Source organism: Terrapene carolina, unplaced genomic scaffold (genome assembly GCF_002925995.2).
Source record: "Terrapene carolina triunguis isolate 2854851 unplaced genomic scaffold, T_m_triunguis-2.0 Scaffold69, whole genome shotgun sequence".
Classification (NCBI taxonomy): Eukaryota; Metazoa; Chordata; order Testudines; family Emydidae; genus Terrapene; species Terrapene triunguis.
In genome coordinates this window covers 63,075,012-63,102,625 of record NW_020664420.1, presented here as the reverse complement: position 1 = coordinate 63,102,625, position 27,614 = coordinate 63,075,012, and the positions used below count along the sequence as shown (strand labels likewise).

Sequence of the window (27,614 nt, the reverse complement as noted above, 5' to 3'; positions counted from 1 at the left end):
TCCCACCCACACCCTTACTCCCTAGTGGTCTTGGCAGTGAATGAAAAGGAGCACTATGGGCAACAGGCACCGGCCCCCAAGGCTAAGGAGGCCAAACATATGGACCTCTTTGGCAGGAAAGTATATGCCGTGAGGGGCCTACAGCTGAGGATAGCCAACCAACAGGGTATCCTCCGCAGGTATAACTTTAACTCTTGGGACTCTATGTCCAAATACAAAGAGTTGCTCCCCGCGGAGTCAAGAGCGGAGTTCTCAGCTCTGGTCGAGGAGAGGAAGGCAGTGGCCAGGACATCCCTACAGGTCACCCTTGACTCGGCGGCATGTACATCTCATCTGGGGTGGTCATGAGGAGGACCGCATGGCTCCAAGCTTCCGGTCTTCCCCCGGAAGTTCAACAGACCCCTCAGGACCTTCCCTTTGAGGGCGCAGGGCTGTTTTCAGACCAGACAGACATGAGGCTCTATAGCCTCAAAGACTCGAGGGCAACGATGAAATCTCTGGGGATGCACTCGCCTGCTACCCAGAGAAAGCCATTCAAGCCTCAACCCCAGCAGCAGCAGAGCCAATATCAACCTCGCCCAAGGCAGGATATTTACTGCCGTAGGGGCAGTAACAATAGGCATAGACCTTCTAACCTGCCTTCAGGCCAAGGGCGGGGCCCAACCAAGCCACCGTCGGGATCCAAACAAAGGTTTTGAAGGGACGCCTGAGGATGGCGTACCCACCACTATCCCAGATTTTGAATTGCATTATGTTCAAGTTAAACTCCCTGGATGGAGATCTCTGCAAAAGGTCACGGTGCCCTTCCCTTCCCCTTTCCCCAGCGAGTTTGGTAATAAATCAGTGAAAATGTTGGCTCCTCTTACATTAAATTAACACCCAGCCTAATTTAATATAACTATTGAATCAGGTGGACCAGTCTTGCATTAGGTATGCTAAAATTAATCAGGCGTTGTGCGGCTATTATTTTTAGTGAACTGTATAATCTTGCTCTGAAAGAATGTTGCAGTTAAACATTCTCTTTTCAGCAGAAGAGTCTACATTCTGTCAGATCAGTCTTTTAACTATTAATGAGGTATATGCAGTACTGACCCACTTTACAATGTAATAAAGTGATGGGTACTGAAGTATTTGATACAGCTTTTCTAAATATATTCTTTTGGGTAACAACCAGGAAATATGGAATAAACCAGCGATTTGTAGCCTGGTAGTATAGTGAGTTACTGCATTTTAAGCACATTTTGGTAGTTTAGAAATAAACTTTGGTGGTGTTAGAATTTTTCACTTGAGTGCACATGCTACCAGCATTAGTGGGAAATGTTTTTGGACCACAACATTTGTATCTCTCTCTAGTGCCTTCTCATTCATCTGATTTTTTTATGCTTTATAAATAAAGCTAAGTAAAACATAAACATGCAAAACAAGTGCCTAACTCAGATTCAGTTCTCAAGGCACTTATGGACCTTAGGAGTGGGGCCCAGAGAAGGTTACTGAATACCTGGTCACAGAGCAGGAATCCACAAGCCCGTGAAGGGATAAATAAGAGTCTGTTTCCTATGAGATTGGTTTATCTTTTTAGTAGAGAACTACGGAGTGTCGGATCAGGTTATATTGATGCTGATCTAACTACCTCTGCCTCTCCTCAAAGATTTAAGAAGTTTTGTACATGCATTTCTTGCTGTTGGGAAAACTCAAACTATATTTAAAACAAACAAACAAGCAGGAGTTCCAATAACGTGTTGGTGATGTTCTACATTGTCGTGGGGTGACTGGCTCCTTTCAGGAGAAATGGGGCCAACCTCACCTGTGCCATAATTAACTGTCTGAGGGGGTGGGACTAATGGGATCAGATGTTATCAGGATGAACACCTGGGCCTCAAAAACACTTGAATGAATACAGTTGGGAAGAAGAGGCTGTGGCAGAGGCTGCAGAAAGGAGGCAGCGGCTGCAGGCAGAAGGAACCACAGGGAGCAAATTAGGCCCCTGTGGGAGATCCTGAGGTAGGGTCTGTAAAGCTGAGAGTTGTTCTTCGAGTGCTTGCTCATGTCGATTCCAATTAGGTGTGCGCGCTGTGTGCACAGTAGCTGGAAGCTTTTTCCCCTAGCGGTACCCATCAGGTCGGGTCAGGTGCCCCCTGGAGTCACGCCTCGATGGCGCCGTATATAGGACTCTGCTGACCCGCCGCCGCTTCAGTTCCTTCTTACCATCTGTGACAGTTTGCTGGAACGCTCGTTTTCTCTTGCTTTGGCAAGCCTTCTCCCTAGTGGTCATCGGCCCATTTTCTGTAAATAGTTACATTAGTTAGTAGTTATAGTTAGTTAGTTAGAATTCCAGTTGGGGGTTGTCCCCTGTCTCCTCCCCTTCCCCCCCCTGGGCACCGGGGCATGCCTTGGTCCCTGGGGTTTAAACTCTGTGCACCTTGTAGCAAGCAAGCCAGGTGTGGGGAGACTAAAAGGGAGTTTCTTTCTTTACCCCCATGCCTCTGCTGTGAAAGGGGCAGCACTGTCCTTGGGTGAGGAGGTGCTGCAGAGCCAGCTGGGGAACAGCAGGATTGCGCACTCCCAGGTTAAGAAAGGGGTGGTAGTGGAAAGGAGTTCCGCCTGTCCTGTATGTTAAGGAAGGGTGAAGAAGTCCTTCCATACATGGAATAGGTATAATAGGTTGCCTTTTCCTAAGAGGCGGGGGAAGCAGGGAATGAGTGTCAATCAGAGAGTTGTTTCTGGTAGAATGGCAGATTTTTCTCCTTTGACCTGTAGGAAGGTCTGAAGATCTGTGGAGTTGGCAGTCCTAGGATTGGTAGATGAAGTTGTGCAATTTACTCCAGAGTTTGCAAGCCATTTTGGTTTGCGCTTCCAACAAATGACAACTGAGAGAGCAAGATGCCTCTGACTGCTCCAAACTTGATATGATTATTTGGAAGCACTTCTGCCCAGTCAGAGATGTAAAACCAGCTCCATTGCCATCTGCATTCACTGCTGTGACAGGAAGGGACGGAATCGGGAGGAGGAGACTGGAGGAGGAAATGGAAGAGTTCTAATTTGCATATGCAAATTCACTTGTTTTTATTTATCTGGCTCACCTGAGATGCTTATTAAAGGACGCAGAGTTACAACCCCAAGGAGAGAGGTGCCTGGAATAGTGAAAGAACACACTTGGTTAACTGGTGCATAAGTGTGCTTGAACAGAACAGGCTATGGGAGGCTGGTACTTTCTTGGTAATTGAAACTAATGAATAAAAGCAACATAACACACTCAATAAATGAAAAGCTTTTTCTATTGTCACTGCTGAGAATAGGTTTCTCTGTAATAAAACATCTTATAGACACATGTTCCAGCTGCTATATGTTTGCATATCCCAAAGAAACTATAGGATCCTGATGCAAATCATTCACCATCCTTTATTGCTTCCATGTTATGTGGAGAACATTATGTAGTCTGCTGTAAATATGTCTTTGAATAAATTTGGATTCACTGAGGTAGCATTGCTGCTGTAGTTTAGCACTTTAGATTATGTGCAGCATAATAACCATTGACAATGAAGTTCCATGAAGGCTTTGGCCTTTGACTCCTGCAATAGAGCTGTTTCCTGATTTGCACAGAGACCATTTTGATTATCTGCTCCTCATTGTAAGTAGGTTTTATTTCCATTACTAACACAATTTAGTCAGAAAACCTGTCAAGAACAACAAATACATTTGTTCTTTCTTTCCCCCTCCTCACTGGATTTTTATAGCTCTTCTGGGAACAATATCCCAGACAGCAGGATGTGAGAGAGGTTACATTCCATTTTGAAAAGACAATAGAAATAAAGAGTGCTCAAAAGCCCCAAACATGACCATTGGGTTTTTACTGCCTGAGCCAAATTGGCAACTTGCAAACTTGACCCCACTTGTTCCTTGCCTGCCTTTGGAACACACCTGACCTGCAATGAGCTCTACTGTATGTGCTTTACACCTCCTTTAAATCATCACAAGTCTAGTCAGCTTTTAAGATTTTTTAAGTGCTTTTGATCATAGCAATCTTTGCATAAGCAGAAATGAGAATAGAGGATTTTGGATGTTAGAATCATTCTTCTCCTTTCCTTTTTTCTTTGTTTTGAAATGTTTAGGCTTGTTCCTTGCTCATCCTGTGTAAATATATACTATATTATGGGTGGGAGTTGGCCTCTCTTGTTTCATTTTGCAAGCCTTTTCCTTCATGCTGATAGTGCCTCTGTCACTAGCATTTTTTGTGTTAGTGGCGGAGCATGACAAATGAGTACTACTATTTTAATGCATGCAATTGGGCTTGCTCTTGGAGTACCCAGGACTGAGAGTCACCTCCAATAACACCACCAGCCTTTCAGCCACTCAAGCACTTTCTTCTGGGTCATGCCCCCCATCTTCATCTTGCAGGTTAACAGTGGGTGTACCCCATTCCCTAGTCCCTTTGAATCAGTCCCCTCTGATATCGAGCTCCTGACACTAGCTATTCTCAAAAATTCCAGATCCTCTGCCCCCAATCATGCAGAGTACCCCAGTTTACCAATTTTACCTTAAATCCACCACTCCTGTAAACCACACAACACTTGTGAGCACTGACAATAAAACACAACTAGGTTTATTTAAGAAAGGGTAAAGATTTAAGTAGAAATGAAAAAGTGATGGAAACAAATGGTTAAAATACAAAACAAAATCATAAAACGCAATCCTGGGTCCCACTTATTAATAGCTACCGTTGCTAGCTAATTAAAGTAGGTTTCCCCCCAAATGCAGTTTATTACAAAGCTGGCTAGTTTCACAAGAACCAAGATTGAAACATTCATGAAAACATCCCACTCCTCAAGGGGTTTGAATGAATCCAGAGGCCCTCTCCTTCCTCTGTGTTGTACTGGAAACAGTCTTTTGTTCCTGTTCATAGACCGGGCAAACCCCTGCCTTGTTGTAGTAGTTTGTTTTGTTTTTTAACCTGTAAGTGGTTTTGATTGTTTGCAGTTGTCTCTGAGGGTTTTCCCTTGAAAGTTTTAGGGCACGTCTACTCTGACAAAATTACAGCGCCGCTCAGAGAGCGCAGAAGGAAAACCACTGTTGTGTGTTCACACTGACAGCTGCCTGTGCAATAGCATGTTCACACTTGCAGCGCTGTTTGGAGCGGTGTACTCTGGGCAGCTATCCCACAGAGCACCTCTTCTTCTTTTGCCTCTAAGACTTGTGGGAAGGCGGAGGGGGTCGCTGGGCATCCTGGGTCCAGTCCCAATGCCCCATGATGCATTGCTTTGCATCCCAGCAATCCCTGTGCTTCCATCCGCATTTGGTGCCATCTTTCAACGATTTGTGTACTCGTGGCTTTCACGGAGGTGCTGACCACAATGGAACGCCGCTTTTGGGCTCGGGAAACAAGCACTGAGTGGTGGGATCACATCATGATTCATGTCTGGGATGACGAGCTGTGGACGCAGAACTTTCGTATGAGGAAAGCCACATTCATGGGACTGTGTGATGACCTCGTCCCAGCCCTGCGGCGCATGGACACGAGAATGAGAGCTGTCCTGTCATTGGAGAAGCGCATAGCGATTGCACTGTGGAAGCTGGCTACTCCAGACTGCTACCGATTGGTCGCTTGCCAGTTCGGAGTGGGAAAGTTGACCATAGGACTCATGTTGATGGAAGTGTGCAGGGCCATTAATCGCATCCTGCTCCAAAAGACTGTGACTCTGGTCAACGTGTGTGACATTGTGGATGGCTTGGAACAAATGGGCTTCCCTAACTGCGGAGGGACGATAGATGGCACACACATTCCAATTCTGGCACCAGACCACCTAGCCACCGACTACATTAATCACAAGGGGTATTTCTCAATGGTTCTCCAGGTGCTTGTGGATCACCGTGGATGTTTCATAGACATTAACGCAGGCTGGTACAGAAAGGTGCATGATGCACGCATCTTTTGGAACACTGGCCTGTTCAGGAAGCTTCAAGCAGGGACTTTTTCCCCAGACCAGAAGATCACCGTAGGGGAAGTCGAAATGCCCATTGTGATCCTGGGAGACCCCGCCAACCCTTAATGCCGTGGCTTATGAAGCCATACACAGGGCAACTTGACAGCAGCAAGGAGCGGTTCAGCAACAGGCTGAGCAAGTGAAGAATAACTGTTGAGGGTGCATTTGGCCGGTTAAAAGCCCGCTGGCAATGCCTGTATGGGAAGCTGGACATGGCTGATGACTATATTCCTATGCTTATAGCCGCGTGCTGTATGCTCCATAATATTTGTGAAGGGAAGGGTGAAAGCTTCACTCGGGGCTGGACCGCAGAGGCTTGGTGCCTGGAGGCTGAGTTTCAACAGTCAGAGACTAGGGCTATTAGAGGGGCCCAGCGCAGGGCCATAAGGATCAGGGAGGCCTTGAGGCAGCAATCTGAAGCTTAAAGCCACTAATATTTGTTGCTATGCTCGGGGTTGCAGTGCTTGTAATGCTAGGAGGTGATTGGTGCACATGATGCAAGAAGGGGCCTTAACATAATTGTATGTTGCTTTGCAGTGCTCTTTTTGCTTTCACTTATTAGAATAAAGATTGCTTTCAAACCAACACAATTTTTATTAAAAGACAACATAGGGATCATACCCAACCTTCTCCTTTGGAGTACAATGCAGCAGGTGCTGTACTTCAGCAGGGCCAAACTGCAGAGGGATGGGTGTTGAGTGCAGTGGGTAGTGGGAGTCCACACTGCTGGACTGTGAGGAGGGAGGAGTGGAATGCTGTGGGTAGACAGTGCAGCCAGAAAGGTTGATAAAAGTGTGTTGGTGGTGTGTGTGTGGGGGGGGGGGGGGGGGGGGGAGGAGAGGAGTTGCATGGGAAAGAGTTTTGTGACAGCGGCTGCAGGGGAGGGCAGTCGTGGAGCTTCTCGGTTTGAAGAGCTAGTATCTCCTGGAGCGTGTTCACTTGGCACTTTATAATGTTTAAGAGCTGCTCCGTGGCTTCTTTCTGGTGTGCCGCATTCTCCTTTCGGTCCCTCTTCTTGCTGTCCCGCCACTCCTTCAATTCCTGTTTCTTGGTGGCGGAGTGCATCATAACCTCAGGGAGAAAGTCCTCCTTAGTTCTTCGTGGCCGCTTTCTAATTCTGTGCAGCCATTCTGCTGCCGATAAGGGAGGCTGGGCTCCCAAGGTCATCTCTGTGAAGTTTAAATGCAACATTTTTCAGAAGCAGTATTGTTTGCAACACAGACAACACTGATTCAGTGCTTTAAAACACAGCCAGTACTCTCACACCTGTCACTAACTGGCTGACCCCAGGCAAGCACACATGAGCCTCAAGACCCCCAAAATGGTGAATAGTCATAGGGGCAGGGTGAATCACTCTTCCCGGACCCTGCTGTTCACTGGGCACGTGGCTCTTGGGGAGAGCCAGCACTGTAGGGGCGGCTTGATAATCATTTCTGTCCCCACACTTTCCACATGATGTGATCATTATGGAAGATATCTTGCTGCCGAGGGTGAGCAGGGAATCAAAGCAGGGTCTTCTCCAAGCCTGCAGCTTCCTCCCTGGCCCCTATGTGGCTCGCCTGTGTGCAGCAATGGTTCCCCCACCCTCATGATGGCACAGTGGCGCGGGAAAGTTACCGTTAGTGAGGCAAGAAACAAAGCAGCTCTGCCGAGGAACCTGCAGCAGCGGATTTTCCAGTATCTCCACAAGAGTTTCCTGGAGTCTGAGGGAGATTCCCATGAAGTGAGGGAGTCTATCAACAGCCTGTTCCGCTGCTCAGAATAGGCATGAGGTGGGAGACGAGCCTACTTTCTGCAACCCTCCTGCCCCCAACAAATCGCTTCAGCAGTTCCCCAAATCAGATCCACTTACCAAGGGCCTCCTCTCCTGTTTGCGCTTTGCCAAGATCTGATTGCTGTGACTGGCTAAGCTCGTCCAGGGTAGAAAAGAGCTCCTGACTGCATGCATCTCTGGCCTCCGAGTCATCCTCTGCCTCTGGGTCCCCCTCCCCCTTTTCATCGAAGATGGTCTCCTCCTGCTTGGTCAACTCTCGACTGGCACATGAGCCAACGAAGTATTTACAGGGCCCTTTGCAGTGGAGATGGGTCATCACCGAGTATCGTGTCCAGCTCTTTGTGGGCACAGCACTGGAGTGGCAGTTTGCCTCCCGTGCCTTGTGGTAGGCATTCCGCAGCTCCTTCACTTTGACCCTGCACTGCAATGTGTCCCGGTCATGGCCCCTTTCTATCATGCATTGTGAAATCTGTCCGTAGGTATCATAATTCCTATGGCTGGAGTGCAGATGGGACTGGACAGCTTCCTCTCCCCAAATGCCCATGAGGTCCAGCAGCTCAGCATTGCTCCAAGCAGGGGATCGCCTGGTGCGTGGAGCAGGCTGGCCACCTGGAAAGATGCGCTGAGACCACTGCACATGTCACCGAGCAAACCGGAAAGGGGACTTTCAAATTTGCAAAGGAATGTACAGGGTGGGGATGATGGTTGGTCACCTGAGGGCAGGGCAGTAGGGTTCAAACCAATGACCAGAGAGGTGAGAACAGGCACTGTGGGACACCTCCCGGAAGCCAATCGCAGTGCTGTAATCACCATGGTGTCTACACTGGCACCGCAGCACTGTAGCCCTGGCGCAGAAAGCTGTACGCCTCTCGTCGGGGTGGTTTTTTTAGTGCTACAACTACGCAGTTTCTGTGCACTAAGTGGCTTGGCAGTGTGTACACCTCGGGAGTTACAGTGCAGAAAAACTCTTTACTGCGCAGAAACTTGACAGTGTAGATGGGGTCTTAGTATTGTGCAAGGCTAAACAGTTGAGCCTTGCATTGCATCACTGGCCCAAGAGGGTGGGCTGACAACTCCCTTCTGACTGAATGGGCCATCTCCAAGCCACATTATCTCCTGGTGACTAATTTCTTCTACAAATCATACTTACAATATAAATACATTGTTCCTTAAATGTTACTATGATGTTATACTCCATATTCTTTATGGAAATATGCTTAAGATATGGCTATGACATAAGTGAGATGTACTGTACGCAAGATGGCTCATGTAGGATATAATTGGAAAGGTTATGATTTACTGAATGTGATTATCTAATGTGTATGCCTGTATCATTTCTGTATCTAAAGTTAGGAATATGAACTATATAACAGTTACAACTGGGTGTGTATTGGGAAGACACACACCAAAGGACAGGCCATCAAATTTGATGGGCCATTAGGAAGGAATAATAAGACTGTGAAGATACTAATCTCTCTCCCTCCTGGGAGGCTGTGACAGTACTAGGTCAGGTGGTCTTGTCACCTGATACAAGAAGTTCAAGATAATATTTAGTAACTTTCCACTAAAAGGAGAGGGGGTTCAAGTTTGGAAACAAAGGATTCCTGCCTTATATAAACCTTATTTAAGGGTGAGGAGGAAGGCAAACGGGACTCCTCTCCATGGCCTGTCTGCCCAAGAAGAAAGACTGCTAAAGACACCTGAAGGGAAGGCAAGGGGGGAGTCCAGGCTGAGACAGGGTCCAGTCTGAAAAGAAATATAATTGAAACTCCAAGCTACAGAAACTTTGCAACCTGCCCAAAACCACACTTAGGGTATCAGGGGGTAGCCGTGAGGTTTTTACCCACGAAAGCTTATGCCCAAATAAATCTGTTAGTCTTTAAGGTGCCACTTAGGGTAAGACATTACATTTTGTAACCTGTTTCTTAAGTATTTTGAGCTTAGCATGCATATTTTGTTTTATTTGCTTAGTAATCTGCTCTGTTCTGTCTGTTACCTCTTATATTCACTTAAAATTAACCTTTTGTAATTAATAAACTTACTTCTTCTTTATAATATAACCCAGTTTGTGCAGTTCATAACTGGGGGGAAGAGGCTGTGCATACCTTCCTCTACATTGAGGGAGGAGGCGGATTTCATAATATACCTTTGGGTCTGCACTCCAAGGGAGGTGGACACCTGAGTGCTGGGGCAAGTCCCTTAAGCTGAGTCTTCCCAGAGTTGATCTCGGTGTCTGTGTCATTCTGCAGTTGGGTGTGGCCCTGCTTGTGTGTGTGTGCTGGAGGAGGCTTAATAGCCTGGCTCAGCAAGACAGGTAAAAAGGGTGCCTAGGCTGGCATAAGAGGCGGGCTCAGCGGTATCTAAGCACATCCGATGCCATTCTAAGGAGGGCAAACCGTCACAATTACCTGTAGATACATCCCGCAATGATTATGAATCTCGACAAGTTATGAGCTTTCTGTAGATATCTCATGTTACTTTTTATGCATAAGTATCTTGTAAGATGTGTTTGGTGTAGTGAGTTTGTCAGGTCTGAGGTGAGAGTTGTTTGCAAAGAACAGAGGACCCTTTGCTAAGGAGTCTGTGGGTACGTCTATACTTACCTCCAGGTCCGGCGGTAAGCAATCGATCTTCTGGGATCGATTTATCGCGTCTTGTCTAGACGCGATAAATCAATCCCGGATAGATCCCGGAAGTGCTCGCCGTCGACGCCGGTACTCCTGCTCCACGAGAGGAGTACGCGGAGTTGACGGGGGAGCCTGCCTGCCGCGTCTGGACCCGCGGTAAGTTCGAACTAAGGTACTTCGACTTCAGCTACGTTATTAACGTAGCTGAAGTTGCGTATCTTAGTTCGAAGTGGGGGGTTAGTGTGGACCAGGCTTAAGTCACAGCCACCATTGTCATTTTGCTGCCCCCTGAAGATTATTAAAGAATGGTGTTAATTTTCAATAGTCATATCTTACCTATTGAATAAAGAATTGCCAAAGAGGAAATTGGCATGCTGAAAATAGCCATTTTTACAGTCAGTTTATCCACTGGTGGGAGAAGTCTTCATGAGTCAGTCTAAAACCTTGGATAGTAAGGGACATGGCAGCAACAAATAGGTAAATAAAGGGTAGACTGGATGGCTCAGGAGTTTCGTGATAGGATGTGGAGCCTTTCACCTCTCAGCTGCCAGTCTGAACACTATTAAATCACTAATAACCTAAAGTTGAACCTGATAGACTATGGTACAAGGAATTCTTGCATTCCTATTATAGCCACAAGGGAGATGCAAAAAGATACTTATTTGTATACACTATTGACTGCAAAGCCATGACTGACTGAAATATCCATATTGTGAACTCATTTGACAAATGGGAATGTTTTTCCACATTCTCACCCCTTCACCTGATGCAGTGAGAAATTCTCTCCCTGCTGTACAGAGTGCATTCCTAGGATCTGGGTTGCACTCTGGCTCCCAGAAATAGAGAGCTGTGTACTCTGTCCATTTCTTACCTAGAAGTTAGACAGTTTGTTGTATTAGAAGTTCTCCAAAGTCCTTAGGGAAGTTCAAACACTACGTGTGACTTGACACCTCATAAAAAGCAATGATGAGGTCCCAGGTCCTCTGCTGATTCAGTCAATAGCTCCTTCAGTGAGGGGAGTCTACTGGGCTCCCTGGCACATGATGTAGTGGCTGCCTGGTGCTTCGAAAGCTATCAGTACCAACAATCTTGTCATTTGCCATCATATCTACTATTCTTGAACAAGGTCATTTAAAGCTGGTGCAGAGCTACCATCAATAACATCAGACCTCTACTAGTGTCTTACTTGTGTCTTATAGTGAGGTTGCAGACCATGATATGGCTCTGAGACTGCTGCATTGGTTGCTCCAGTGGATGGTCTCTTTTCTATAGTGAGGAGGGATAGAAGCGTGTGCTCAAAGTGCTTTAGCTCTCAACAGGGTCTGCCACAATTGATTGTTGCCTGACAGACCTGACAATGTTGATGGGCTTAGGGCTTGTCTACACATACAGCGGTGCAGCTTCACTGATGTAGCTGTGCTGCTGCTGCGCATCTGGTAGATGCTCTGTGCCAACGGGAGAGCGCTCTCCCATTGGCATAATAAAACCACCTCTGCGTGAGGTGTTAGCTATGTCGGTGGGAGAAGCTCTCCCGCCGACATAGCGCTGTCCACACTGGCGCTTATGTGGATGTAACTTATGTTGCTCAGGAGGGTGGTTTATTCACACCCCTGAGTGACATAAGTTATGCTGACATAAGCTGTAGTGTAGACATAGCCTTAGATGGTCGTGATAGGCATCTGCTCCTCTGCAATGCTCAGTCCAGTCCCTCGTCCTAGACAAATCAGTCAAAATCCCTAGAAGAGAGTGAAATTCAGTTGACTTCTGGGACTCCTTCCCATCACAGCACCATTGTCCAGCACTTCAGTGATTGAGGGAGATTGGCAGCTGGTTGAAATAAGACACTAGGCTCAGTGCAGGCTGGCCAAGGCTAACCCTAACCTTATTACCTGCCTTGCTGGTACTCTTAACACTGAGAGTGAACCACTCCTGGGTGATTATTCCTGATGGCATTGCTTGTAGGTACTTGTCTTTTTCCTCAAGGGTACTCAGGATTGCGAGGCGCCTCACCAACACCTGCCCTTAGCATAAGGAAGTCTTATTTCTGGCTGCTGTGGATCAGCTCTCTGAAACCAACAACCACTGGCAGCAGAAACACTGCCTTCCAGGCCTCTTCAGGCCTTGCTCTTGCTGTACAGATAGTGATAGACTCACATCAATCCCCAAGTCCTTAGAGTGTTCCCTGAATTGCCCAGCCCTTTATCCACTGAACACACTCAGAATGACCAGGCCTGCTGTTCCCAAAGGAACAGTACACATCAGGTTGTAAGATTCAACTCAGGACCAGCACTTTGCTTAACACCACGGCACTTAGATAAACTTATTCTTGTTTTCACTATAAATATATCATCAAAGATTAGAAACTCAAGCAAGAGCGAATAAGAATATTGGCAAGAAATGGTGAAATGTAAAACAAAAGCAGTATGCACCTTCTAGAGACTAAATTTAACTGACATATTACCCTCTTGTCTAAAGAAATTTCTCACCCAAAGTTCTCTTCATGCTTTACCCAGGCTTGGCTTAAAACACTGAACACTGTCCTTTTACTCAGTCAGTGAAGGGTGCCAGGATATCTTCTTTGTTTCCCAAATATTGTGGCCCAAACCTTTGAAGTGTACTTCCAGATAGGGTTGGAGTACTCCGTTCAGCTACTTGGTTGAAATAAATACTGTACAAATAACATTTTATGTTGACTTGTGGCAATAACAGCATTAATTTACATGTGTGCTCACTATCTAGGAATCTCTACGTTTACAAAAGCCTTCAGATATACTCCTATTACTGACATCAGTTTACATCCATATAGCAAACAGAACTACTATGGGATTTATAAATTCTATTAAGAATGATTCTCAGAGATCCAGGATCTGCTGAACTCTAATATCAGTTCTGCCATCAATTCCCTGTGTAGCCTTGTGCAAATCACTTGAGTTGTGTGTCTGTGTTCTGATCTTTAAAATGGGGCTACTACTTACCAGGGGTGTAGTGAGGATTGATTGATCAGCTAGTTTGTACATATCTTTGAAGATGTAAAGCTCTAGAAAAGAGGAAATTACTCTTATTCACTCCCTTCCTCCCTCCAACTCATCATATTTATCACTCTCTTCCCTCTGGCTATTACTATAAAGCACAGGATTTGGGTGTATGTATGTATGCAATACTAGTTGAGCAGTAAAATCTGAGTTTTGCAACCTAATTATTTCCCTAGCAAGAAGCCAAGATATAAAAAATGCAGAATCTCTGAGGACAGTATTTGAAAGTCAACATTTTGGTTTTGTGGAGGGGTGGGGGAATTAGTCAAAGTGGAAAAATTGGGGTAAAACCCAAATTAAATACTGTTATGGAAAAAAGCATTTTCTTTTATATCTATGCTTGCACTTATTTATCCGTTTTAAATAGGGAGCACAGTGTTGTGCTTTTTAATTGTAAAATATCTTAAAATTGAATGGTAATTGTTGCCCCTCCCCTTCCCCCCAAATCAAGATAGCATAGTATCACGAATGAGACCTGTGAGATTAAAAATGTAATTGTGCCTGCCCTGTAGAGGAGAGCTAGTCTGTATATAACCATGACAGATATGGGACTATTGAGCCAATAAATAAATGGGGATGTATTTGTAATTTTTATTTGTTTTTGTTAACTTTCATTTAGTTAGTTCTTTTACAGAACAAAACAGTCTGAACAATAGTCTGAATTAATATACAGATACACTACAGAGGATAAGTCATTTTAGCTCCATACAAGCAAGAATGAATAATATACAGTCTACTCTGTTAACTCCATGGTCATGCACATGCCCAAATAATGGTCATCTCATATGTTTAGTACACGTGGATCCTGGGAGATGGATAGAACACAGCCTTTGGCTTACAAGACAAGGCCTCTGCTACTCAGCTATAGGAAAACCTTCTTTGGCAGTTAGGGGTTTTATTTTCTGTAGTTCAGCCACTAGAGGGCAGTGGTACCCACATCTACTACTATGTGCACACTTCACATTACTTGAATATATTTTGGACTTACTCTGACAGAAACATTTAAGGACTTGTCTATTTTGGATAACTTGCACTTATATTATTAAAGCGATTACACTGGTGCGAACTGCTAATATATATGCAGTTAAATCAGTTTAAAGCATTCTTAAACTGTATTGGTTTAAAGTGGTATCTAATCCTTTTGGTTACACCAGTACCTGTTCTGCAGTATAGACCAGACCTCACACCTCTCTTGTGATTTCTTGTTTTGGAGAGTACCATTTGTTTTGATGAGTTGGTTTAATTTAGTTCTATTTCCTTTTAAGATGAGATTATTATATATTAGCTTTATAGTATATCCCCTTCTAGTGAGTTGAGGGGAAAATATATATGTATATTTTCGAATCAACTCACCATGCATGTTTGCTCCATGCAAACACCAATATAAAGCTTTTATTGTACTTGATTATGTCGCTGGCACACCAATGTTTTACCCATTTTGTATTATCTCATTTATAAGCTACTTGGTTTTTTCCTAGCTGATCATTATTTCATTTATTATGACTAACTGGCATTTTATTGAGTAATTAATGATCATTGATTGATAAATGTCGTCTTTGAATGTTAATGGATATTTTAGAGGAACACAGTCCATTAGAAAGCCTTTGAGTTAACCTGATAGTATTACTTATAATTGCTTATGGGCAGCTGTGGCCTAGTGAATTGAAAATAGTGTCCAAGAGTCAAGTAGATCTAGATTCTGGTATCTACTTTGCGACTGTCTTACTGTGTGTGTGCTTTGGCAAGTCACTTAATCTCTTTGTCTTTGTTACCTCAGATGTAAAATGGGATAATAATACCCACCATTATGAAGTGTTTGAGGATCTAGGGATTAAAAGTGCTATGGAAAATGAATAGCTGTTTTTAAGGCTTGAATGAAAGGCTGTCGCTTATGCCGGGCATAGATTGGTAGGTCTCATTTTATAAAATATGTCCATTAGGCACCACTGGAAGGCTTGTGTCTTCACTGGTGGCAGCATCTGAGGCTTTTGCAAAGCAGTCAGTCTTGAAGATATTACAGGAAGATCCATTTTCTTCCTGGGAAATAACTTGATGCTAATGCGCCAGTCTTCAGTATTTCCAGGAGAGCTGAACTTGGGCAAACTGGTACCTTTCTGCTAATTGGAACTATTCATGGATTAGGGTATGGGAGAATTCGGTGGACACATATGGTAAAACAGTGACTATTATTGGATGGCTTATTTAAAGTAGTTCATTGAGATCTTCCCAATAAATAGCTTTAATGGATATGGACTAAATCCTGGGAAGTGCCTGGGATTGCCTGATACTCCCACTGGAATCAGTTTCTGTGTATGCACTCAGCAAGTGCTGAGCACCTGTGGATGAAGATATGGCCATTTTTAAGAGTGGTAGCTTTATCCGGTAACATTTGATTTAATACATAAGCAAAAAACTCTGAACTGTAGAATAAGACTACGACTCTCTGTTGCTTCCTGATTTTATGCCAGTTTATTCCTACATTAATCTAATCAACTCACTTTCTCAGATGAATTACTTTTCAATCTGTGTTCACTGGAGAGTTCTCTAGTCTATCAGCATCATTTAGCTGCAAAATTGTTATAGTAACAATGCTAGTGGTTTTTAGACCATGATTTATTTAGAGACAGACCATGGTCTAGCTGATTATGGAATTCTAGTCAGAATTTAAGTGTAGGGTAGAATGCTTCTACAAAAAGAGCAAAATAATCTAGTAAAAATGTATTATCCAAAACCTGTGATGTTCTATGCACATCTATCTGGCTATCGTATTTGAATGAAAACTTGTGTCTGATGTGAAGTTATTTGTTCTAGCACTCATAAAATTATTTCTGGTTTGTGTTTGAAAAGAAATAAGAGGTCAAAGACCTTATCCATACCAATGAACTGTTTCATCTACTATAGCAGTACCCACACTTTACCTAACTGAGGAGCTACATTGGCAGCTTGCTAGGAGCCAGATGGATGTACTTAATTTTTATTAAATGGAGCAGCTGCAGCCACCTTCAATTTTAATAAAGATTCATAGATTCATAAATTCTAGGACTGGAAGGGACCTCGAGAGGTCATCGAGTTCAGTACCCTGCCCTCATGGCAGGACCAAAACCAGAACTGGAGATTGGAAGTCTGCTCTTTCCAGACTCTTAACATTTAACCACTATCATTCAACAGCTATGGAATTCATATAATCGACTGGGCAGGTGTATATTGTTAATGATCTTCTTTCAAACTCTCAAATTTGCAATGGATAATGGCAATAGCCATCAGAATGTGTGGAGACTTTAAGCATAGTTTCTGATGATTTGTTTTGAGAGGCAAGTAACAAATATTTAGTTTTTGTTTGTAGCTTTTCTTTTAATAACTACAGAGTTTTATTTTGCTGGTGGGAAGGCTGATTCCAGGAACCGCAGCTGCTCATGATCAGATGGGGGAAGAGGGCAATATGTAGAATGCACAATGTTAGTGAGTTGACACTACTCACAAAAATAAACAAAACTATAGTATGCTAAAAAATTAGCTTAATGGAAATAAGCTCTGTGACATTATATTCCATATTCCTTATGAAAATATGCTTATGATAGGAATATGACATAACTGAGATGTACTTTATGCAAGATGGCTCATGTAAGATATCATTAGAAAGGTTATGATTTACTGAACGTAATTATCCAATTTGTATGCCTGTATCATTTCTGTATCTGAAGTTAGGAATATTAGCTATGTGTCTGTATTTCAAATGTGTTACTTTGGGTGTAACCCCAACAAGCGCTTCAGATACAACAATGGAAAAGCCAGACAGGGCTAATGGGCCATCAGCAGAGACAGTGGACTGTGAAAGAGCTGTACTATACACATTATAGGTTTTAGTATCGTTACTCCACCTTGATTCACGTTCAGGCTTGACCCACTGCTTTCATACTTGATCAACTATAGATCTATAAGACATTTTACACATCTTCCTGCATGTGAGGGTTCTAAATTAACTGGATAATTTAAGGGAAAAGACTTGGGAATCATTGCGGATACCTCAAGAAGACTTCAACTCAAGATGTAGCTATGGGCAGAACGTAAGAACATAAGAATGGCCGTACTGGGTCAGACCAAAGGCCCATCCAGCCCAGTACCCTGTCTACTGACAGTGGCCAATGCCAGGTGCCCCAGAGGGAGTGAACCTAACAGGTAATGATCAAGTGATCTCTCTCCTGCCGTCCATCACCACCCTCTGACAAACAGAGGCTAGGGACACCATTCCTTACCCATCCTGGCTAATAGCCATTAATGGACTTAACCTCCATGAATTTATCCAGTTCTCTTTTAAACCCTGTTATAGTCCTAGCCTTCACAAACTCATCAGGCAAGGAGTTCCACAAGTTGACTGTGCACTGTGTGAAGAAGAACTTCCTTTTATTTGTTTTAAACCTGCTGCCCATTAATTTCATTTGGTGGCCCTTAGTTCTTGTATTATGGGAACAAGTAAATATTTTTTCCTTATTCACTTTCTCCTCATCACTCATGATTTTATATACCTCTATCATATCCCCCTTAGTCTCCTCTTTTCCAGGCTGAAAAGTCCTAGCCTCTTTAATCTTGCCTCATATGGGACCCGTTCCAAACCCCTAATCATTTTAGTTGCCCTTCTCTGAACCTTTTCTAATGCCAGCATATCTTTTCTGAGGCCTTGGCTACACTTGCGAGTTACAGCGCTGTAAAGCCTCCCCCAGCGCGATAACTCACTCCCCGTCCACACTGGCAGGGCACTTGCAGCGCTGTATCTCCCTGGGTACACCGCTGCAGGTACTCCACCTCCCCGAGAAGCATAAGAGATACAGCGGAGTGGCTACGACTCTCCCCTGTGAGTGTGTATCAGGAATCAACCTGCAGGGCTGTACTGATCACCTTGTCAAGTGGCCAATCCTCTCCATTGTTGTGACCAGCTGCAGGAATGCGGAAGTGCCGGTTTCAAAGCTCGTACCACAGAGAAAAAGCAAACAGTTTGCTGTTTGCTTTGAGAGAGTGAATGAATGAGCAGGGGGCCGGGAGTTCGGAACTTGCAAAACAGAGTGCTGACACGCTCCAAAAAGCACTCTCTCCCCCCACACACTCCCTGTCGCACTCCAACCCCCCCCACTCCTCCGTTTTGAAAAGCACGTTGCAGCCACATGAATGCTGGGATAGCTGCCCATAATGCACCTCTCCCAACACAGCTGCAAATGTTGCAAGTGTGGCCACGCCACTGTGCTGTCAGCTGTCAGTGTGGACTGACTGCAGCGCTTTCCCTACTCAGCTGTACGAAGACAGGTTTACCTCACAGCGCTGTACAGCTGCAAGTGTAGCCAAGGCCTGAGATGAGGAGACCACATCTGTATGCAGTATTCAAGATGTGGGCATATCATGGATTTATATAAGGGCAATAAGACATTCTCCGTCTTATTCTCTATCCCCTTTTTAATTATTCCTAACATCCTGTTTGCTTTTTTGACCACCGCTGCACATTGCGTGGACGTCTTCAGAGAACTATCCACGATGACTCCAAGATCTTTTTCCTGATTAGCTGTAGCTAAATTAGCCCCCATCATATTGTATGTAAAGTTGGGGTTATTTTTCCCAAAGTGCATTACTTTACATTTATCCACATTAAATTTCATTTGCCATTTTGTTGCCCAATCACTTAGTTTTGTGAGATCTTTTTGAAGTTCTTCACAGTCTGCTTTGGTCTTAACTATCTTGAGCAGTTTAGTATCATTTGCAAACTTTGCCACCTCACTTTTTACCCCTTTCTCTAGATCATTTATGAATAAGTTGAATAGGATTGGTCCTAGGACTGACCCTTGGGGAACACCACTAGTTACCCCTCTCCATTCTGAAAATTTACCATTTATTCCTACCCTTTGTTCCCTGTCTTTTAACCAGTTCTCAATCTATGAAAGGACCTTCCCTCTTATCCCATGACAACTTAATTTACGTAAGAGCCTTTGGTGAGGGACCTTGTCAAAGGCTTTCTGGAAATCTAAGTACACTATATCCACTGGATCCCCCTTGTCCACATGTTTGTTGACCCCTTCAAAGAACTCTAATAGATTAGTAAGACATGATTTCCCTTTACAGAAACCATGTTGACTTTTGCCCAACAATTTGTTTTTCTATGTGTCTGACAATTTTATTCTTTATGGTTGTTTCAGCTAATTTGCGGGGTACTGACGTTAGACTTACCGGTCTGTAATTGCTGGGATCACCTCTAGAACCCTTTTTAAATATTGGCATTACATTAGCTATCTTCCAGTCATTGGGTACAGAAGCCGATTTAAAGGACAGGTTACAAACCATAGTTAGTAGTTCTGCAATTTCACATTTGAGTTCTTTCAGAACTCTTGGGTGAATGCCATCTAGTCCCGGTGACTTGTTACTGTTAAGTTTATCAATTAATTCCAAAACCTCCTCTAGTGACACCTCAGTCTGTGACAATTCCTCAGATTTGTCACCTACAAAAGCCGGCTCAGGTTTGGGAATCTCCCTAACATCCTCAGCCGTGAAGATTGAAGCAAAGAATTCATTTAGTTTCTTCGCAATGACTTTATCGTCTTAAAGTGTTCCTTTTGTATCTCGATTGTCCAGGGGCCCCACTGGTTGTTTAGCAGGCTTCCTGCTTCTGATTTACTTAAAAAACATTTTATTACCTTTTGAGTTTTTGGCTAGCTGTTCTTCAAACTCCTTTTTGGCTTTTCTTATTACATTTTTACACTTAATTTGTCAGTGTTTATACTTCTTTCTATTTACCTCAAAACAAGAAGCTGGAATACACATGGAATGGGTTGGATAATAATATAGCAATCATTATAATGCCATTAAATACATCAGCGGAGCAGCCACATATAGAATGCTCTGCACAGTACTGGTCACCCCATCTTGAAAAGGACATTACAGAACTAGAGGAGGGTTAGCAAAAGGTGACTAAAATGATTAGAGAAATGATTGAAGAGAGCTTGAAAAGATTACCGTTGTTTACCTTGGAAAGAAGATGAATACATAGGGACAACATGAAAGTATATTAGATTACATTAAAAATGGTTAAAAGTACATTATTAAGGTTGCAAAATCAGGTACTCAGAAGCTAGGAAATGCAAACAATGAGGTTGCCTGTGCAACTTGAATTTAGTTCCCTTGTGTGTCTTTAATTACCTGATCACATTCTGGGTGCAGATCCTCAGCTGGTGTAAATTGTCATGGATTCATTGACTTCATTGGCTGAGATTCTGCTCCACCGTTTTCCCCACAACTCCCCTGCCACATTCAGCGCACAGGAAGGACGGTGCTCACTGAATGGGCAGTTATTCATTAGTAGTTTTTATCTTTATCATTCATTGTGTGGTCCCAGACCTTATTTGCTGTACGGTATTCAAACTGAGAACTCAATAAGTAACCAGGGGGAGCAATGAGAGCACTCCCTGCTCTCTTCTGGCACAACAGTGGCCCCAAATAGGAGGAAAATACCTGTTAAGGCCCTGGAGTCCTGGGCTGAAGCATGGTCAGTCACTCTGTAGGAATAGAATATTTGCAGTTTGGTTGTCAAGTTGGGACCTGTTTGGGGTTGGAGCATGCTCAGTGCAGATGTACTGCAGTGTAGTGGGTATGGAATCTTGTGAATTTAGCTGCCAAACTCTAACAAACCTCTACTGAATGTGCGAACTGAGATTTTACAGAAGTTTATAACTTGGCCAGGTTTGAGCAGGGACACCATGGTAATACATTTCAAGTTGCTGCTCAAAGCATGGAGGCTCTAGAGCTAAATGAAACTGTTTTTAATTTTTTTTTAACATTGGCCAAACAATGTGTTTTTCTGTAATCATCAGAAATGGCTAAACTGTTTCATCTGTAATTTACAAAAAATATTCAGTCTGAGGCAAATACCCATTGTGGAAAAGTTTAAGCCCAAACAGTTTAAGAACATAAGAATGGCCATACTGGGTCAGACCAAAAGTCTATCTAGCCCAGTATCCTGTCTTCCGACATTGGCCAATGCCAGGTGATTCAGAGGGAATGAACAGAACAAGTAATCATCAAGTGATCCATCCCCTGTTGCCCATTCCCACCTTCTTGCAAAGTTATAAGCCACTGAAAACAGGGTTTTATAATGGAAGTTGTTAGGCAACTTTAACTATATGTGTTGCCACCAATTCTGCCTATATTACAGAAGATAGATGAGGAATTTCTGTTTGGCCCTTCTTGTCACACAAGAAAAAGGGGACATTCAATTAAATTAAAAGGTGGTGAATTCAAGACCAATAAAAGGAAATATTTTTTCAAACACATAATTAAACTGTGGAACTTGAAGTCATTGAGACTAAAAACGTAGCAAGATTCAAAGGGGTTTGGATATTTATCTGGATGACAAGAATACCCAGAGTTATAATAATAATTAATGCTTACAAATTTTGGAAGAGGTATTAAACCTCAAGTTTTGGGGATTAAGCTAGTCTCTAACTATAAGGGATTAGGAGGACACCCAATGTGGTTGGCAGATTAGGCAGAAGTAGGATAATGCAAGGGTTCTTGCACTTTCCTCTGAAGCAGCTGGTTCTGGGCACTGGTTGAAGACAGGATACTAGGCAACTTGGGCCATCTGTCTGATCCAATATGGTGATTCTTATGTTGGTTTTTAAAAAGTCTCGGGGTTGGAATGTTAAAATAAATTCTAGAAGATGGCTAGGGGAGGGAATACTGTCATAGATGTATGATAAATTGCACAGGTGTGTGATAAACTTATCACTGGATAGTCTCTCTCTCATGATGATGTGCACTTGGATTTATTTCTGCCCTCATACTAATAAATAGTATTTTCCCTGTTATTTACAGATGTAGGTAATATTTCTAAATATTGTATGAAAAACTGCTTTTATCTTTGACTATCAATAGTGTGTCCCATAAACAATCTAATTTTTGCTACACTAGATATTTTTAGGGGGCGGAAGGCATGTTAGCCCCTGTAAATTTGCTATGGGATTATAGTTGGATCTCTTTTCTGTTTCTACATTTCAGGTGCCTTATCAGGTGCTAGAGAAAGCTGGGAATATGATTCTGGTGCAAGAGACCTTCAGAGTCCTGACCTGCAGAGCCATTCTACCCTACAGAAGCTCTTGGAGTATGGAGGCAGCAGTATGGGTCAACAAGCTGCTCTGCAGAAACTGCTAACGCAGGCCTCCAATCTTAGCAACTCAGTTGGAGGAAGCTATTTAGAGCTTGCCAACACTGTAAGTACCCTTTATCTTCACTGTAAAGCTCTTCAGGGTTTTTTTCCCCCCAACTCGAATATATTAAACTTTTGAGTCATGGTCCACGAGGGAACTATCAAGCTGCTGTAATTTTCCTTTACCACAATGTCATAAAATTTTCAGCTTTGCAAATAATGAGAAGTATTTAGAAATTACTTGTATAATTGAGGACTTGCTTTCAGCAGAAAGGATTTGGTGGACTCCATAAGGCATTTAGCTGAAGTTTTTAACTTATACAGATTTAATTATAAAACATAGCCAGCTTGTGAAAACATTTACTTATGGAAAATAAATTGGTAGCACAGTGGCAGACTGTGCAAGTAAACATCTTTCTGCTCATTAAGTCAGTTAGTGTCATGCAGGAAAACACTTACCCCTTTTATTTCAGGATTTTCCACTTTATTTGCTAAGATTTCTGTTTGGAACTCTGTGTAGCACTGTGTTTTACTGTTCTCATAGGCAAGCCTCCTAGTAAAAGTATTTTCAGATAAACATACCACATTATTCTCTGCAGTAAAAATCTGATGTGTTTAAGTGAGTGGTTTTTTTTTCAATTATGCATTGCATTCAGGTTTTTAAGGGTACATCTCCACTGCAATTAGACACCAGCCACTGGCCTGTGCCAGCTGATCTTGGGACCCTCGCAGGGTCCTAGAGCCCGGGCTCCAGCCTGAGCCAAATGTCTACACCAACGCCCCTTAGCCCGAGCCCTGCAAACTCAAGGCAGCTGTCACGGGCTAGCTACAAGTTTTTAATTGCAGTGTAGACATACTCTAGGTAAGTGCGTTAGGTTAGATCTGGTGTGCTATAAATTTATAGCCATTTTGTAGCTCATTTTTGGTGGTCAAAGGTTGATGCTGCTAAACTGAAAAGAGGGAGCAAGGACTCAGGCTTTTAGTTGGAGAACAAAAAGGCCCAAACTAAAGGCATTGGAGAAAAGTTGAGGAACCCATTTTAGAATGGCTGCTTGTGACAGTAACTAGCTTTGTACTGGTGAAACAGATCCTGTTAGTTAATGCTTACTGGGTGTTGAGGGGTGGGCACTCAGAAGAAAATGGAAATTTATTCAACTGATATGGATAAAATCATCACAACACTGTGATGGGTTCTCTGGGGTTCAACCTGGAATTTGGGTACCACTGTGACCTCTGTCTTACCAACCTGAGCTCCCTCTCACACTGTGATAATGTGACAAGCTGCAAACCCCTTCAGGTCCTGCACTCACACAAATATTCACAGGCAGGGACACACCCAGCTCTGTTACATGAATGCTTTTGCCAGCCACTCATGAACCAACAATAGAGAGACTCCAGCCAACTCTCCCCAGCCTAGGACCCCAGAGCTGTACCATCTTGCCCTAGTCAGAAGCCTGACCAGCATAAATTATTTACCCAGTCCAGCCCTCCCTCATTGTGGAGAGGACAATGCAGCAGATTTCCCTTTACACTTCAAACAAAAATCCTTTCCAGTCTGGGACCACCTCCCCAGTCCAAGTCTTTGTTCCTGAGGTGTTTCCAGGTGTTGAGTTGTGGGGGGAGTGAGGCTAAGTGATGATGTCACTTCCCCCTTTTATATAGGGTTACCATATTCAAACATTTAAAAAAGAGGACACTCCACTGGGCCCCGCCCCCGGCCCTGCCCCAACTCCGCCCCTTCCCCGCCCCGGCCCCGCCCCAACCCCTTCTCCGCCCCCATTCCAACCCCTTCCCCAAAGTCCCTGCCCCAACTCTGCCCCCTCCTCTGAGCACCCTGCATTCCCCCTCCTCCCTCCCGCTCTGATCTTGGTTGCGGGTTGCTAAGTGCTTCCCTGCTCCCCACTCGCCCCGCAGCCCCTATGCCCTTGCCTGCCCTGCTCCGCCTCACCCTGCAGCCTCTGCGCCCCCCCGCCCCCGCCGCCCCCGCCCCCCCCCCCCCCCCGCAGCCTCTGCTCCCCCCGCCTGCCCTGCCCCCTCTGCACACACACCCCCGCCTGCCCCCCTCCCCTGCTCACCCGGCAGACGGAGAACTGTGAGCTCCACATGGATTCCAACACTGCGGGCTGCTCTGTGGGGGAGGAGGGGGAGGGAGCAGGGGAAGGGGAGGGACTCTGGCTGCTAGAGGCCCTAGTGGCTGCGAGCGGCTTTCCATCAGGCCAGGCGTCCAATCAGCCGCGCCGCACTCCTCAGGAGGGGAAATCCCGGACATTTCTACTTAATTAGAAATCCCCCCCGGACGGCCATTTAAGGCTGAAAAACCAGGACATGTCCGGGAAAACCCGGACGGATGGTAACCCTATTTTATAGCTTCTGGCATGTGGAGGGAACTTCATTGTCCCAAACAAAGCCCCCAGCACAGTTAGCGGAAAAGTACAGGCACAGGATTGAATTCAGTGCCACATGAGCTGGTCACATGCCCTTACATGCTTCTATGAGTCATAGCAGGGGCTATTCCCCATATTCTGGCTAGAACGTCTACAGGACAGTCCATCAGGTGGGGATAAGCTTCTTCCATGGCCCATTGTGTTCGTTACTGGGCCATCAATTCAATAGTTCATTCACAATGTACTGGCTAGACTGGATATAAACTACCTTGTGGGAGTTACCACAGGAGCAAACACATTTGAAATACGGGTACATAGCCAATATTCACAGTTTCAGATACAAAAATGATACATGCATACAGATAGGATAATCATATGCAGCAAACCATAACTTTTCCATTGACACCTCACTTGTCATATTTTGTACAAGATGCATCATAATTAAGGCTGCGAGTCTGTCACGGAGGTCACGGAGTCTGTGACTTTCCGGGATCTCTGTGATTTCTGCAGCTGGCCGGTGCAACTGACCTCAGAGCCCCCAAGCAGCTCGGGAGGTGTTCCCGGGCCTCCCTTCCACCCTGAGCACCAGCGGGTGACCCAGAGTCCCACCTCCAGAGCAGCAGCTGCACCCCTGGCACCCCCCAGAGCACCCATGAGTTAGTCAGGGGTTTATAGTACAAGTCATGGACAGGTCACAGGGCCATGAATTTTTGTTTATTGCCCATGACCTGTCCATGACTTTTACTAAAAATACACATGACTAAATCTTAGCCTTAATCATAATTATATCACCATGGTAAATGTGGGGGTGCCAGGGTGTTGCCTTGGGGTACAGAGTGTCACAAACACCCACACAATAATTTTATGCACTGTTTTAAAGTTTGGTTTGTTTCTCCCTAACACCCATATAGAGTCAGTTTTGCATCATTCGTCTTTTATTAACATAGTTCAACTATGCCTTAAAGAAAAATGAGTAAACAAATAATATATCCCAGTATTCTTACTATATAGGGAAAATATCTGCCTATCTATTTTCCAGTGGAACTTGTGACGCGTTATGCCCCATAGGAAGTCACCTGTTGTATCCTGAGATACCACTGAAGTCTACCTGTTCTGCCAGCATGGGCCCCCTTTACCTGGCCTTGCTGGGTTAGGCTCACAAGCCTCTTCCAGCCAAGCACACAGGCAGGGCCACACCCAACTGCAGATCAACTCTGGGAAGACTCAGCTTAAGGGACTTGCTCCAACACTCTGGTGCTCACTCCTTTTAAGGGGTACAAACCCAAAGTTTTAATGAAATTCTCCTCCTCCCTCAATGTGGAGGAAGGTATGCACAGCTTTCTCTCCCCGTCCCGTCCCCCCGTTAGAAATTACAGAAACTGGGTTATACAGACGTTCCCTGACTTACACAAGGGTTCCGGAACGCCTTGCGTAACTCGAATATTGCGTAAGTCGGAAACGTATCTCCGACCATTACGCAAAAAAACAAACAAACAAAAAAAACCCAAAAAATAAAACCCTCCTATTTCTAGCTTACGGAACTTTTTCCATAAGCTCGGATTTGCGTTCGTCGGGTTTACATAACTCAGGGAGCGTCTGTATTATAAACAAAACAAATTTTATTAACTGTCTCCAGGGTCCAGAGGAAGACTAAGCTCTTTCACAGTCCATTGTCTCTGCTAATGGCCCATTAGCCCTGTCTGGCTTTTCCATTGTTGTATCTGAAGCGCTGGTTGGGGTGACATCCAAAGTAACACATTTGAAATTCAGACACATAGCTAATATTCCTAACTTCAGATACAGAAATGATACAGGCATACAAATTGGATAATTACGTTCAGTAAATCATAACCTTTCCAATGATATCTTACATGAGCCATCTTGCATAAAGTACATCTCAGTTATGTCATATTCCTATCATAAGCATATTTTCATAAGGAATATGGAATGTAATATCACAGAGCTTATTTCCATTAAGCTAATTTTTTAGCATACTATAATTTTTGTTTATTTTTGTGAGTAGTGTCAACTCACTAACATTGTGCATTCTACATATTGCCCTCTTCCCCCATCTGGTCATGAGCAGCTGCGGTTCCTGGAATCAGCCTTCCCACCAGCAAAATAAAACTCTGTAGTTATTAAAAGAAAAGCTACAAACAAAAACTAAATATTTGTTACTTGCCTCTCAAAACAAATCATCAGAAACTATGCTTAAAGTCTCCACACATTCTGATGGCTATTGCCATTATCCACTGCAAATTTGAGAGTTTGAAAGAAGATCATTAACAATATACACCTGCCCAGTCGATTATATGAATTCCATAGCTGTTGAATGACAGTGGTTAAATGTTAAGAGTCTGGAAAGAGCAGAGCTTCCAATCTCCAGTTCTGGTTTTGGTCCTGCCATGAGGGCAGGGGTCTGAACTCGATGACCTCTCGAGGTCCCTTCCAGTCCTAGAATCTATGAATTACTTTGAAAAATGTACAGTATATGCTACTAGATACTTAAACATAGCGTTTGAGGAGCCAGCTGATTTCCCCCCCGCACCCTCTACCCCAGTCGTGTTGTTATAAGAGTGGCTGGTATAATTCTTTCTTTAGTTTGGGAGCGTTGCGTTGTTGTGCCAGTATTGGACGTGAT

The 27,614-nt window shown here is 44.1% G+C and overlaps 1 protein-coding gene across 2 annotated transcripts in view; it reads left to right on the top strand.

The window, feature by feature from the left end:
* Positions 1-27,614, top strand: part of MCC (MCC regulator of WNT signaling pathway) — a 331,118-nt gene that overhangs the window by 44,143 nt on the left and 259,361 nt on the right. For both annotated transcript variants that reach the window (XM_026649202.2, XM_026649201.2), the window contains exon 3: positions 22,442-22,653. In XM_026649202.2, the coding sequence (XP_026504987.1) occupies positions 22,442-22,653 (212 nt within the window). The remainder of the gene's footprint in view (positions 1-22,441; positions 22,654-27,614) is intronic.